General features: G+C 39.2%; 1 protein-coding gene and 1 pseudogene across 2 annotated transcripts; one reads left to right on the forward strand and one right to left on the reverse strand.

Annotated features, from left to right (window-relative positions):
• Positions 1–749: 749 nt before the first annotated feature.
• Positions 750–1,782, forward strand: LOC112185686. Of its 2 annotated transcripts, none has more exons than XM_024323962.2 (2): positions 750–1,150; positions 1,471–1,782. In XM_024323962.2, the coding sequence occupies exons 1-2, from the start codon at positions 892–894 to the stop codon at positions 1,599–1,601; spliced, it is 390 nt and encodes a 129-aa protein (XP_024179730.1). In that variant the 5' UTR covers positions 750–891; the 3' UTR covers positions 1,602–1,782. The 2 variants fall into 2 exon arrangements, with proteins under 2 accessions (XP_024179730.1, XP_024179731.1); XM_024323963.2 differs by having other exon boundaries at positions 750–1,114.
• A 4,675-nt stretch (positions 1,783–6,457) lies between these two features.
• On the reverse strand, positions 6,458–9,483 carry LOC112183683 (annotated as a pseudogene).
• Positions 9,484–14,587: the final 5,104 nt, after the last annotated feature.

A 14,587-nucleotide genomic window follows, 5' to 3' on the forward strand; every position in this document is an offset into this window, starting at 1 on the left:
GCATGCTTCTTCTCTACTCTCAGGCAGAGGTGCAGGCATGGAGGGGGAATTCGGCGGCGGCGTAGGCTTGGAGCAAGGGGCCAGAGGCCAGATCGTGGCAGCGGCATGCCATGGATCGTATGGCGCTGGTCTCTGTTCGGAGGTTGGTCGCTCAGCGATGTTTGCAGAGGTGGGTTCGGGCTCCCAGGCGGATGGACATAGATGGGTGGAGCGTTTTTGTTCCGAGGTGGAAGGGCACGGTGATTCCCTTCTTGTTTCTTGGTGGTTTGGATTGGAGTGGATTTGTTTCCGGATCTGGATCCGGCAACGACAGGCAGGTGTATCAGTGCGGCTTGTGGTATTGATTGGGTATCTCCGGGGAGGTGAGCTCGAAGGGCAAGTTTTGTGGAGGTGGTCTGCTTGTGGGGAAATTGGAGAGAGGGAAGTTGATTGTAATAGCGTTGGTCGGGTCTTGTTTTGCGTTTTATTTTTAGTTAGGCTTTTGGTTTTTTCTGGTTAGTAGTATGTGTTGGCGAGAGTCATACTTACCTTATTTATGTAGATATTCTGTAATATTCCGTGATATGTAATATTATGTAATATCTGTAGTATTATTAGGTTTACTACTTACCTTAGGAGTAGTACTTGTCTTATCAGAATTTGTATATAATTCCTTCTTGTAAGGTGAATGAGATATCAAAGTTATTCAGCCAACATTATCTCTTGTTTTTCGTTATATTTGACTTGGTATCAGAGCAGAGATCCGATCCTGGACTCTGACTCATTGTTCTTTGATCCTTGACTCTTGTTCTTTGTGCTTGGATTTGTTCCTTGTCCTTTGATCCTTTCATCACCGTTGCCTTCTTATATTTCCAAGTACTTTGTTGTTTTTCCTTCCGCTGCATATTCACCATGGTGAAAGCTCCTTCTTCTATGCGTCCCTCTCCTCAAGGTTCTTCCCCCGTGTTCTCCTCAAGTCTGACTTGTAACTACTGCAAGAATCCAGGCCATATCAAAGCAAATTGTTACAGGTTGGTTGGTTTTCCAGCAGGCTACTTTGATAGGCCCCGACCTCAGGACAACAAACCCAAGGGAAAGGCTGCAGTGACAAAACCAGATCACACCAACTTTGCTGGTAAGGATACCGCATCCGTAAGTTGCGGTGGTAATGGTAAGATTGGATTTGCTTTAAAAATTTCTGGCTTTACTGGTGGCAATACTTGGATAATTGATTCTGGAGCATCTGACCATATGACCTATGATCGTAGTTTCTTTCTTTTTCTCAATCCACCCTCTATTTCCTCTGTTGTCAATGCCAATGGTGATTCTTTTCCTGTTTTAGGAATAGGGTCTGTTCGTCTCACCCCTTCTTTGACACTACATGATGTTCTTTATGTCCCTGATCTCTCTCATCATCTTATATCTGTGCCTCAGCTTAATACTCAATCTTGGTGTTCTGTAACATTTTTTCCGTTGTATGTAATTTTTCAGGACCTCCTCACCAGGGAAATAATCGGCAGGGGTTATCTGAGGGGTCGACTATTTCATCTGGATTGCATGTTCGCCGGAATGAAGCCGGAGAAGGCAGTCCAAGCAGCTTTGATTTCGACTGGGGTTACTAATCAAGTTGAAGAATTATGGCTATGGCATCGGAGATTGGGACATCCTTCCTTTAGTGTCATGAAGAAATCTATGCCATCCTTGTTTCTGGGCATTGATGAGTCTAAGTTGCATTGTGAGTCATGTGTCTTAGCTAAAAGTCATCGTACTAGTTATCCTTTGAGTACTACTAGGAGTTCTTCTCCTTTTGAGCTTCTTCATTCTGATGTCTGGGGACCTTCCCGTGAGTCAACCTTGTCTGGAAAACATTGGTTTGTTTTGTTTATTGATGATTATACCCGTCTTACTTGGGTCGCTTTATTGAAACACAAATATGAAGTCTTCTCTGCTTTCCAAGAATTTTTTGCTCTTGTTCAAAATCAATTTGGAGCCAATATTAGAGTCTTTCGTTCTGATAATGGGGGGGAGTTTGTCAATTCTCAGTTTCACCAATTCTTTCATTCTCATGGGATTATTCATCAAACTACTTGCCCTCAAACCCCTGAACAAAATGGGGTGTCAGAAAGAAAGAATCGTCATGTTCTTGACATAGCCCGGTCTCTTCTATTTAGTGCTCATATGCCTAAGTATCTTTGGGGAGATGCAATTCTCACTGCTTGTCATCTCATTAATAGGCTACCTTCCTCTGTTCTCAATGGTCAAACCCCCTATGCTGCCCTTTCAAATCATGTGTCTGTCCCTTCGTTTTCTAATCTCCCTGCTCGTGTCTTTGGGTGTGTTGTGTTCGTCCATGTTCCTAAGAATCAAAGGTCCAAACTCGATGCCAGGGCATTAAAATGTGTTTTTGTGGGCTATGGTGTTAATCAGAAGGGCTACAAGTGTTTCCATCCCCCTACACAGAAAGTTTTTGTTACCATGGATGTCACCTTTTATGAGGATGCATGTTACTTTTCTCCCACCAATCCTTCACTTCAGGGGGAGAAACACACTTTTTTGGAAGAGAATCTTGTGGAATTGAAATTCAGCCCATTGAAGCCAACGTCACTCCTGCCGAAACGGAAAAGTCAATTGCCGAACAGAGCATTGCGAGTTCTGAAACAGAAACGGCAATTGCTGAATCGTCTACCCTTCGCCATACAACTGCCGAACAGAGCATTGCGAGTTCCGAAACAGAAACGGCGATTGCTGAATCGTCTACCCTTCGCCATGCAACTGCCGAACAGAGCATTGCGAGTTCCGAAACAGAAACGGCGATTGCTGAATCGTCTACCCTTCACCATGCAACTGCCGAACAGAGCATTGCAAGTTCCGAAATAGAAAAAACAATTGCCGAATCATCTACCCTCCGAGAAGGCCAAGCTCCTCCACCCCTCTTAGATACAGATAACCCTTGTCAACCAATCCCTGAGGAGCGTCCCAATCTTGAGGTTAGTGGTGTTCCTTCAAACTCTGATATTGGTGATAGTGTGCATGTTTTGCCTCCTAGGTCCACCCGTGGTAAACCACCTCGTCAATATGAACCAAGTTTAGATGTTAAGTCTAAGTATGCCATAGCTAACTTTGTATCCACCCACCGGTTATCCAAATCCCATGCTTCTTTTGTGAATCAAATATCCTCTGTATGTGTTCCCAGTAAAGTGCAGGATGCTCTCAAGGATCCCAAATGGTCTCAAGCAATGAATGAAGAGATGGAGGCATTGGAGAAGAATAATACTTGGAAGTTGGTGTCACCTCCACAAGGAAAGAGAGTTGTTGGATGTAGATGGGTGTACACTATCAAACATAATGCAGATGGTTCAGTGAACAGGTATAAAGCAAGACTTGTTGCAAAGGGATATACTCAAACATATGGCGTGGATTATGAGGAGACCTTTGCTCCAGTAGCAAAGATTAATACTGTTCGAGTGTTGATGTCTCTAGCAGCTAATCTAGATTGGCCCTTGCAACAATTTGATGTGAAGAATGCCTTTTTACATGGAGAGCTATCTGAAGAAGTCTATATGGATCTACCACCAGGATATGAGGCAAGCACAGGAGGTAGATTTGTGTGTAAGTTAAATAAGTCCTTGTATGGACTCAAACAATCACCACGAGCTTGGTTTGGAAGATTCTCTCAAGCTATGCGTCGTTTTGGGTACAAGCAGAGCAACTCTGACCATACATTGTTTCTGAAACGCTGTGAAGGTAAATTAACTGCCTTGATTATTTATGTTGATGATATGATAATTACTGGCGATAATTCAGAGGAGGTTGAAAGATTAAAAGATCTGCTTGCATCAGAGTTTGAGATGAAAGATCTTGCTTCTCTTAAATATTTTTTGGGGATTGAGGTCGCCAGGGGAAGTTCGGGAATTTTCTTGTGCCAGAGAAAATATGTGCTTGATTTGTTGACAGAGACAGGAATGCTAGGGTGTAGACCTGCTGATACTCCTATTGAGCAGAATCATAAACTGGCTGAGTACCCTAATCAAACTCTTACAGAGAAGGCTCGCTATCAGAGGTTAGTTGGTTGATTAATCTATCTCTCACATACTCGTCCAGACATTGCATATGCAGTCAGTGTTGTGAGTCAATTCATGCATAATCCAAGTGAAACTCATATGGAAGCTGTGATCCGTATTCTAAGGTATTTAAAGTCTGCACCTGGAAAAGGCTTGATGTTTTCAAAGCATAGTCATCTGGATATTAGTGGTTATACAGATGCAGACTGGGCAGGTTGTGTTACGGATAGAAAATCCACTTCTGGTTACTTCACTTTTGTAGGTGGTAATCTTGTTACTTGGAGAAGTAAGAAACAAAAGGTTGTGGCCAGGTCAAGTGCTGAAGCAGAGTATAGAGGTATGGCTCATGGAGTTTGTGAATTACTTTGGTTGAGAAATTTACTTCGTGATTTGGGATTTAAACCCAAACGAGCCATGAATTTGTATTGTGATAATAAGGCAGCGGTGGATATTGCTCACAACCCAGTTCAACATGACAGAACTAAGCATGTTGAGGTTGACAGACATTTCATTAAAGAGAAGCTCGATGCTAAGCTTATCTCTTTTCCTTTTGTCCACTCAGAAGAACAGTTAGCTGATGTTCTCACAAAAGCAGTATCGAGTAAGGCATTTCATGACTCACTTGACAAGTTGGGCATTCGTGATCTGTATGCGCCAACTTGAGGGGGAGTGTTGGCGTGAGTCATACTTACCTTATTTATGTAGATATTCTGTAATATTCCGTGATATGTAATATTATGTAATATCTGTAGTATTATTAGGTTTACTACTTACCTTAGGAGTAGTACTTGTCTTATCAGAATTTGTATATAATTCCTTCTTGTAAGGTGAATGAGATATCAAAGTTATTCAGCCAACATTATCTCTTGTTTTTCGTTATATTTGACTGTATGTCCCTACTCTTTTGAGTTAGGGTTGGGTCAAATTGAGGTGCCATGGATTTGGTGTCATTCCTGGGGACGAGTTGGTTTATTTTCGGTTTTATCTTATGGTCAATGTGCTGACAAACGATCCTTGCACGTGGTTTGGTATCATTGGGACACGGTGTGGAAGAGGGCGTTGGTTTTTATGGCGGTTGTCTATGAGGTGGTATCGAGATTCTCGGGATTCTCTATAGCCCGAGGGGTTGGGCGATATAGGTGGTTAAGGGTTGGGCCCTTTCGGCTCAAGGAGGTCATTCTAGATGACGGACCCATAACTGGTTTAGGTTTTAGGGAGGAGAGTGGAGAGTTCTTGTCCACCACCGGTCATTCCCATGTTATGTAATTTTGGTTATCAATAAAGGTTTGTTATTCTCAAAAAAAAAAAAAAAACAAAACAAAATATAAGTTGAAAAGTAAAGATGATGGGACCTAGGGTTTCATAATCAACCACTAACAATCCTATTTATGTTTCGGTGCAATTAACATATTCTTTTGTTACTTTAGATGACAATTCCCGTATCTAAGTCTAGGTACAGCACGTAGACCATAGTTTTTTTTAAGTATATGATTCTCTCCAGGTACGGTAGAGGTCGTATATCCTATCATGCAGTTTATCCAGGTACGACAGAAACATATAGGACTCATTACGTTCTAGAGAACAAGGGAATCATGCAAACCATTACTTCAGGTACGACAATAATGTAATTCACAACTCTTAATCACAAAAAGCTAATATGAATTATATTGCATGTACGCCTCAAATTCATCTTCTAATTATTAGATGCAAAGCCCTAAGGTCACTATGCCAATAACTTCATCAAACGACAGACAATGACCGTCGTCTGATATGCAAAAAATCTGTAGTCTAGTAAGCTGATATCTTATTGACGTTCAGACGACGGGTAAAGCCCGACGTCAGAAGGTAACTCAGACGACAGACACCAAAAATATTTCTGTCGTCTGAATGTGCCCAGATATGCACAAAATATAAGTATATGTAATTAAATATGATATAAAACGATAGTCAAATGTTGTTGTAGTATAACTTTAGCAATAGACTTTAACAATTGTCTATTGTCTGATCTTATATGAGACAACAATAAAGTGTCGACTGAATGTGTATAATTTAGAAGTTAATTTGGGAAATCTTTTGTGTGAACTTTATTCCAACAACACCTACGGTGAGTTATCTATAGATTCTGGTTGTTTCAGACAACATAATTTTGCTTGAATTATGTTGTTCGATGTTCAGTTGTTATGCTTTATATGTTGTGTGATTTGGTTTACCACCACAGAATTTGGCTTCCATATATTGTTCTTTTTTTAATGAAGCAACACACATTCAAAAACCTGGAAGCCACAATGATGTACTATACATTCATCAGAACTTGGAAATATAAACCACAATATACCATTCATATAGAAACTGGAAATTGCTTTGTACCATATATTCATCAAAAACCTAGAAACCACTAATAACATTGTACTACCACTTCAATCAACCACCAAGTGACCAAACTACATCAATTGTTCCAAATTTTCAACAAAGTAAAATCAATCCAGCCTGAAATTGACTACTTTGCTAGGGTTAAAATGATCGATAATAGTAGCAAAAACCGTTCATTTAGTTAGGCAAAAAACCCTCCACACTCAAGGTCAAGTGCCTTCTTACCTCTCTGAGAGTGGGGCAAGACAAGTAATGTGTTTGTTGATGTGTAATCTCCATCATCCTTCCTCATATAAACCCATGTCCAAACCATCATTGAAGAATACTTAACTGCTTCTTTTAAGGATAGTAACAATTGTGTATCCCAGAGCCATTAGTCCACCAAGAAGACGCACACTGACCTCAAAAGTTATTCTTGGTGATATAACAAATGGATTATCTGCACCCACTCCTGAAATAGGCAGCACGATGTCTAATCATATACATGAAAATATATTGACTTTGGCTATATCTCTTATCATTTAAGGTTGAGGCTATATATAATTTTGACCTCAGTAAGTCCTTCACAACATATCTCATCTCACACAAAATATAGAAACTAAACTTTGAAAGGCAAACCTCAAACATGAAACTATATTTCCCATCTTTATCCCACATCCTAAGATATGATTGGCAAGATTCTGGATCTTCACCAGGTGGTAGAAGGTATGTGTCATAGGTCTCCTCCTTGGCTTATGTATGCTCCTCAGTAAAGACTGCCTTTATTTGATCCACTGACAAGGGCTTCGCTGACTACAATATATATGGTGCACTAAATTTTCAGTGAAGATGCATGTGTAACTACTTCAGGTTAGCAATCAACACCAACACAAGCACATTTACATAAAGGAATGGAGATTAACCTTTAAAATGTAAGTGGGACTTAGAAATCCAGTAAATGGATTAAACTTTTTGATAATTTTTACATGGCTCGATAAAGGCCTTGTACATCGGGTATACCTGTACATGGGAAAGAAGTTCAGAGCTTCTGGGAAAACAACAATTTGTCAAGTGCTTATTGGTAATGAGGGAAGCAGAGAAGTACTGTTTCAGATATTTGATGAATTATTACTTCTGGTTCTTGGCCAGCTCGCTGTATGTCCCATAAAACCCTTTTAACAAGGTCAAAGTGAACATCACCTGTGACAGATACTCGTAGCTCCAGTAAAGGCCGCAACTTTTCACTCAAAGCATAGATGCCCTCAATGATCACAATATGGGAGCTTGGGACTTCAACTGTCCTGTCACCAGTAAATTCTTTAACATAAGATTTAAGCCAGATCAAATAATATGAAAAGTTGTAGAAAATACAATCTCTATCAATAAATAATTTTAATAAGCCACTATTTAGCACCTACAAGCATTCTCTTAATTAACAAAAATAATCATCATCATTCTTAAGATGCATTTTGTGTGTCTGTTTGTTTGTTTTTTTTTTTTTTGGGGGGGGGGGGGGGGATGACTTTGAGATGAAAGGTCAACATTAAGATTCTTAACAATGCTGAATCCTTCAATGACAAAGGAGGATTATGATTTCAATAAGCAAGCTCAGAGATATTCATTATTCACTACATTCAATTTTTTTTTCAACATTAAGATTCTTAACAATGCTAAATCCTTCAGTGACAAAGGAGGATTATGATTTCAATAAGCAAGCTCAGATATATTCATTATTCACTACATTCAATTTTTTTTTTCAACAGTTAGAAATTCATATTTAATATGTCCAGGGACATGATATGCTTCCTTAACCTGTATGAAAATAAAGCAGAACTTATTTCCCTAGGAAACTTATGCAAGAACATCTCTATTATTTTACTTTTTGATAAGAGAGAGAGAGAGAGAAAGAGAGAGAGAGAGAGAGAAAAGAAATCTACAAAGCTTTATAACATGAGAGAAGCAGCTGAGCTACTGACTTACCATCAAAGTCGCCATCAACAATTCGACTAGCGTCATTGTTGTTGTCCATGGATATGACCGCGAGCTACTGACTTACCATAAGTTGCCATTAATATCTTTTCAGTAAACACAAACTTTCCAGCCCCAGAAGGACCCGCCACTCCTACCAATATTCCACCTACAGAACAGAAATAGAAAGCATACATTACAATCAAGTTGGTTTAAGAAATCAAAGTATAATTGCTCAAAAGAAAAGCCACTCATACAGTGCAGAATAACAGGTAAAAATCAAACCTCCCCAAGCAAAGAAACCACATCGATGTTCATGTATTCAATCATCACAAATGACATACTAAGAGACCACATCGTTGTTCATATACTCAATCATCACAAATGAATCACTAAGAGAACTAATACTTGGCAGATTATCGTTTCTCAAGACCATGATTTCAATTCAAAGCATAAACCAATAGAGCAATATAGAAATCAAGTAAAATTGTAAAGAAAAGAAGTCACTCACCTCAAATCTAACAGGACCAGAACTAGAATGAAAGCAAGGCTCAAGAAGTTATGCCAAACTTCTTTCAAGTCTTCAACATCCGGAATTTCGATGGTGGAGTTCCATGATCATGAGATCAAATTCTCACATCTTCCTCCTAGTTGCAGTATCCGAAACTCCTAGACCAAAATCCTATTCTAAAACATAAACTCTCCATAAGACCGACTCATCATTGAGCCCAAAATCTCTATCTCTTTCTCCCTTCCTATCTTCTTTTTTCTTTTCTTCTGTTTTTTCCTTTCTCTCCTTTCTTTTCTCTTCGTCCCTCTCCTCTATTCTTTTCTTATCTCCCTTTCTCCTCCTCTGTTCATTGTCTCCGTTCCTTTTTTTTTTTTTTTTCTTTCTCCGTCTAATCCCATTCATCCCCAGTTGACAACAACTCACCCTTATCCCTTGATTAGAAAACCAAAACCAATAACAACCAAAATCAGATTGAAAAAAATTGAGGAATCAGATTAGATTAGGGTTTAGAGAATTAGGGTTCACTTACCCCCATTGGACGGTGAAGGACTCAGAGTCCCAGTACTCCTTGTGGCAGAGTGCGTTGATGTCGGTGTAGACGCGAGCTTTGGACATGGTTGCGAGATTGGGAGGCGAGATATGAGTGGGCTTGGGTTAAAAGAGAGAAAACCAATTTGTTTCTTTTTGTTCTGTTGTAATGAGCAAGCCAAGAGGGAGTTCGATGTGGGTGACGAGGGAATAAGAAAATTGGATGAGGAGGGATTTTTTATATTTTTTTTTAAAAGGATGAGGAGGGAATCTGAAAATTGGGGAGCGAAAGCATTGTTGAGCAGCGCGAAACCATTCTTTTGAGTTTGATAAATTTTTCCGGGAGAGATAAATCATTAAAAGTTTGGAACTAAATTCCTTCATGTTGTGCCAAAAAAAAAATAGCTACGACAAAATCCAAAGTCAATTTATCTTCTTTAAGGAGACAACATATATATGTTGTCTGAACACAAAAAAAAAAAAATCAGCTACGACACGGATCGAAATCAATTTATCTCCTTTGATGAGACGACAGATAATTGTTGTTTGAAAATAAACTTAATTCTCAAAACTAACTTACCATGGCATGTTGCTATATTCAGACAACAGATTTTGGACTATCTGTCATTAAAATATATCAGACGACAGAAAACAACATGTCTGTCGTCTGAGCTCTGTTGTCTGATGAGGTTATTGACATAGTGGGTGATCAATCAAACAACTTAAACATAAAGCATCAATTCAAATACTGACTAAGAATTCATCATAAAGAAACTATAAATCCATCAATAAATTATCAAAGTACACAAACAATTAGGCTAAGGGGTCATCCTAGCTAACACTAGAAAAAGTTTTTTTTTTTTTTTAATTTTTTCTCTCTCAAAATAATGATAACTTCAATGATGAAAACTCATGCCAAGAAGACCATTACATATCTACCCGCTGCCTCATAATAGACAAAACAAGGCTTCGTAGTTTTTACCACAGTGATACATAGGATAGACCAACTATACGGAACTTATCGCTCACTTATTTAAAGCTAGCCTATAACCTTGACAATATTACATAGTTTATAGGCATAGAAAACACATAAAAGAAAACTATATCCTCTCCTTTCCCTTCAGGCTAGGGCTAGGAGGCTTATCTGAAAACAACACACTCGAGACCTCTTCAGCATGGACTTTCTTTGCTTTAGAGGGGTTTTTATTTTTAGAACCCAAGGGTTGGCCTATTTTCTTTCTTGCATATGTTTGATTATTTTGCTCAGTGCACAATTGCATGCTTTCCTCAGATACCAACAATCCCTCTGGTGATTCCTCTAGACCCAGGGATTTGGCTATGAGTTTTGAGGGGAATTTCGACACCTTCACTCTCTTTGTTAGAGCAACAAGACTGGTTTTTCCTTGCAGCAAGTTAACCATAAGAAATTGAAGCTTTTTTGGAGATGGGAAAAAGCATTCCCTCTTTGATTGTAGTTCAGTCTCAATGGGAACTAGGGCTAGCGTATCATCAGACACAATAGGAGTTGCACTTTTGATGATGATAGATTTACGTACTTTGCTTGGTTCAGTTCTCTCAAATAGGACTCTGTTCGCAGGTGGTAGAATAGGGGTATTGATACCATGAAAATGAAAAGTACCATCTTTATACTGATTACCCTGCAGCTATGTGAGGGTCCAAAAACTCAAGCCTTCATATTGCAGGCATTTGAGCATTGTCTTGAGGTGAAGTCGGCGTCGCAGGGCTGGCCGTGTTGGGATGGAAAACCAAATGACAATCCTTACATTTGCCAATCATCTTTTCAAAAAAGAAGTGAACTTCTTGTTCCACACCCGGAGCAAATTTTAGAGACTTATTCAGAAAGAAGGGTTTTGACAGATCATGCAAAACCCTAACCCTAATTTCACCAGTAGTGTCAAAAAGCTTTTGATCAATATCCATGTACTTACCAGTGACTACATTCATGATGATATTTTTCTGTTCAAATGCTGGAGGCATGTGCGTTATACGAACCCAAAAGAACGGGTATTTGAGTTCAATTAAATGCAGTGGGGATACTCCATCATAGGCCTACAGAACCACCAAAGCACGCTGGAAACTCCATGGCCCTCCCATTACAACCTTGCTACTGTCCTTTCGCAGCTCAAAAGAGAAAAGAAAAAAAAGGATCCGGTGCCTTATGTTGAATGTTGAAACTGTTATCCAGAACCCAGAAATGATGAAAGTGACGCTTCAGATCCGGTACTGTCACTTTCTTGGTTGTCAGAGGTCTAGCATGAAGATAAGATTGAGAGTTTTGCTGAGCACTACCATCAGGCATGCACAAGATGTCAATTACCTCGCTGCTGGCAATGGCAAGAGATGTTGCAAAGCTTTTTGTCATGGTGTCAATAGTTGATGTGGTGAAGAGGAGGAGGTAGTGATAGCGGTAGATATGAGGGCTGGTAGCCTGGTATGGTGGCTAGGAGGGCAAATGGAAGCACGACGCAAAGGCCGTTCTGGATGCTAGGTTTCTAGGATTTTGGTATGGCACAAGGATGGGAAACATAACATAAACATAAAAAGAATGGAAAAAAGAAAAGAAGGGGAGGATGGATGAGTCGTCTCTGCTCCTAAGGCATCTTAAATTTTCTCCTGAGATGTTCTCCTCATGTGAAATTCTTTCTCCCTTATATAGGGAAGATTCATACTCATCGTTGGCTTCAAGTTTCCTTGTAAGACTTGGGTTTAGATTCCCTTCTTAATTTGGAATGGGAAAAGCTTGAAATATCTCTAGTAAAAGTAGGAATAAGTTCATCAATAAATCCTCATCTGATTTAACTTCCTTGAAACAGTAGGATTGACTATCTTATGCCACAGAACTTTGAGTTTTCCATTAATGTTTGTAAAATCCCAAGCAGATTTTCTGTTCTGACCTATCTTCACTCAAACAATCATAACTTGCTCTAGAAGTATTTTAATTGAGATCAGTAAAAGTCTATAGAAAGTAGACATCCATCGATATTGATATAAGCTCATTGTCTGATTCTATATGAGAATTTCCCAGTAATTTAGCAAAGTTGGATGTTCTGCATAGGTAGATTCTAGGACTTGGGATTGCGAATCGCCTTTCAATCCAAGTTAGCTAATTTGATCTTATTTTATTCTTTCTATGGAACAATTAAACCTACAAAAACACTAAAATAATGTTAGTGAATCATAAATAAAGAGAACTAAGCATAAAAATCAAGATTAAGGGTATAGAAGTATAGGAAAATATAAGCACATCATAAATTAAGGCTTGAGGTTAACTTCCACTCCATCTAGCAACAAAAAAAGCATAACCAAAACCAATAAAAAGATAAGAGAGCTTAGCAATGGAAGCTAGTACTAATATTGTGTTGAGAGGTGTGTGAGTTTGCTAGGCATGCTTGTGCTTTCATTAGCAGTAGCCCCAGCTCCTCAAGACTCTGTTGTTATTCTGAACACAAGTACTCTAACGTGTGCCGAAAAGTGTGACATCTCTTGCGCTGCAAGCATAATGGAACCCCCATCATATGCAACCTGTGTGGGCTTTTGCATTGTTGCCTGCAGGATTGGGCCAACTTCCCACGTTGCCTATGGTTTTACTCGTAGTTGTGTGAGCTCCATGAGCAAAGTCATAAACATGTACCATTACCAAACCCTCTATTTCTGGTACCTGTACTTTTACTTAAATTCTCTCATTTATAATTTCACTGTGTTTCGAATTATTTATGATATGATTGTTTGTCATATAGATATTACAAGCTATGCCGTTGATTCTTGCTACTACAATTGTTCCAAGAATAATAAACTTCATTAGATAATTCACTTCATTAGATAATTCATCACTGTTAAGAACATATATTTACTTTCCTTATTTATGTTTTTTACTTCTATTATGATTAGGACTTAGATGCCTATATAAGCACCGGTCATACTTTGTATTAGGAACAGTTTTATCGTATTAATAATGAGTGTTAAATCACCATTTTCTTATTTTTATGCGTTATAGGCAGTTTTATTGAGGGTCAATAATGAATGCAAAGTCACCATTTACAAATTGATATTATCTCATGAAGTCCTCTTGATGCTTATTATAAATTTATAATGAGATATTGACCCAATACCCAAATTTAGGCCAATATACTCCTACATACTCCACTGAGAGTTTTTTTACTCCCATTCACCCAATTTAACGTTTAATGACAATTTTGCCCTATCAATTCACTAAAACTCATCGATCTCTCTCTCCTCTCAAACTCTCTCTCCTCCCTGAGTCTCTCTCTGTCTCTTTCTCCCTCCCTCCCCCAGCGACGTCGTCAAGGACCAATCCGAGGCCACCAGAAACGCACCGTTGTCTAAACTTAAATCTGTCGCGCATCGAGGCTCTCAATCTGTCGTCGTGCAGCACAGTTTCGACTCAGACAGAAACTCAGGCGCAATTGTTGTGCCACAAATCGGTCCGTCTTCGAGGCTCAATCCGCTGACGTGCAGCACAGACTTCGACTCCGACAACGACTCCGACGCCGACAGCCGGGCAATCGGTGTTGGTCGATAAGGATCTACAACGCCGGAGACATTGATGAGGATCTGCACAGTCGGTGGCTAGCTGTCTATGGCTGGAAGATGATTAGGAGACTCTTCAATTCAAATGTTCTGATCTCAAGGATCCCGGGGGTTTTCGGAATTCGAGGGAGCTGTGAGGTTGGGAAGGAACGAAGGAGGTGTTTCTGATGCAAGAGAGCGGCGAAGATGGTGATTGGGTGCCCAGAGCTTTTCTGGGTGCCCAAATCAATTTATGGTTTTTTTTTTTTTTTTGCTACCCACAGCATTTTCTGGGCCAATTGATGAATGGTTATTGCGAAATTGGCGAGTTGGTCGGGTAATGCACAGAAGGTGTTTGATTAAATGTGTGGAAATGATTATTGGAAGATAATAATGAGATTATTGGGGGGGGGGGGGCGGCAGTAAAAAGATTATTGAGGGGCAATAAATATTTCTTGGGCAATAATAAGATTATTATGGGGCAATAATAAGATTATTAGGGGGCGATAATAAGATTATTTATTTGGATAAACCTACTAAAACTTTCAAAATTAAAAACATCTTCATTTTTCACTAAATATTGATCCCTAATAAACTTGTTATTGGGGGGCAATAATATATTTATTGGGGGCAATAATATATT

This window comes from Rosa chinensis, chromosome 2 (genome assembly GCF_002994745.2).
Source record: "Rosa chinensis cultivar Old Blush chromosome 2, RchiOBHm-V2, whole genome shotgun sequence".
NCBI classification, from domain to species: Eukaryota; Viridiplantae; Streptophyta; class Magnoliopsida; order Rosales; family Rosaceae; genus Rosa; species Rosa chinensis.

Bases quoted from the DNA above. Each gene is read 5' to 3' on its own strand.
- LOC112185686 (XM_024323962.2), top strand. From the start codon at position 892: ATGGTGAAAGCTCCTTCTTCTATGCGTCCCTCTCCTCAAGGTTCTTCC. The intron at 1,151-1,470 runs GTAAGATTGGAT...GTAATTTTTCAG, and splicing joins CGTAAGTTGCGGTGGTAATG to GACCTCCTCACCAGGGAAAT.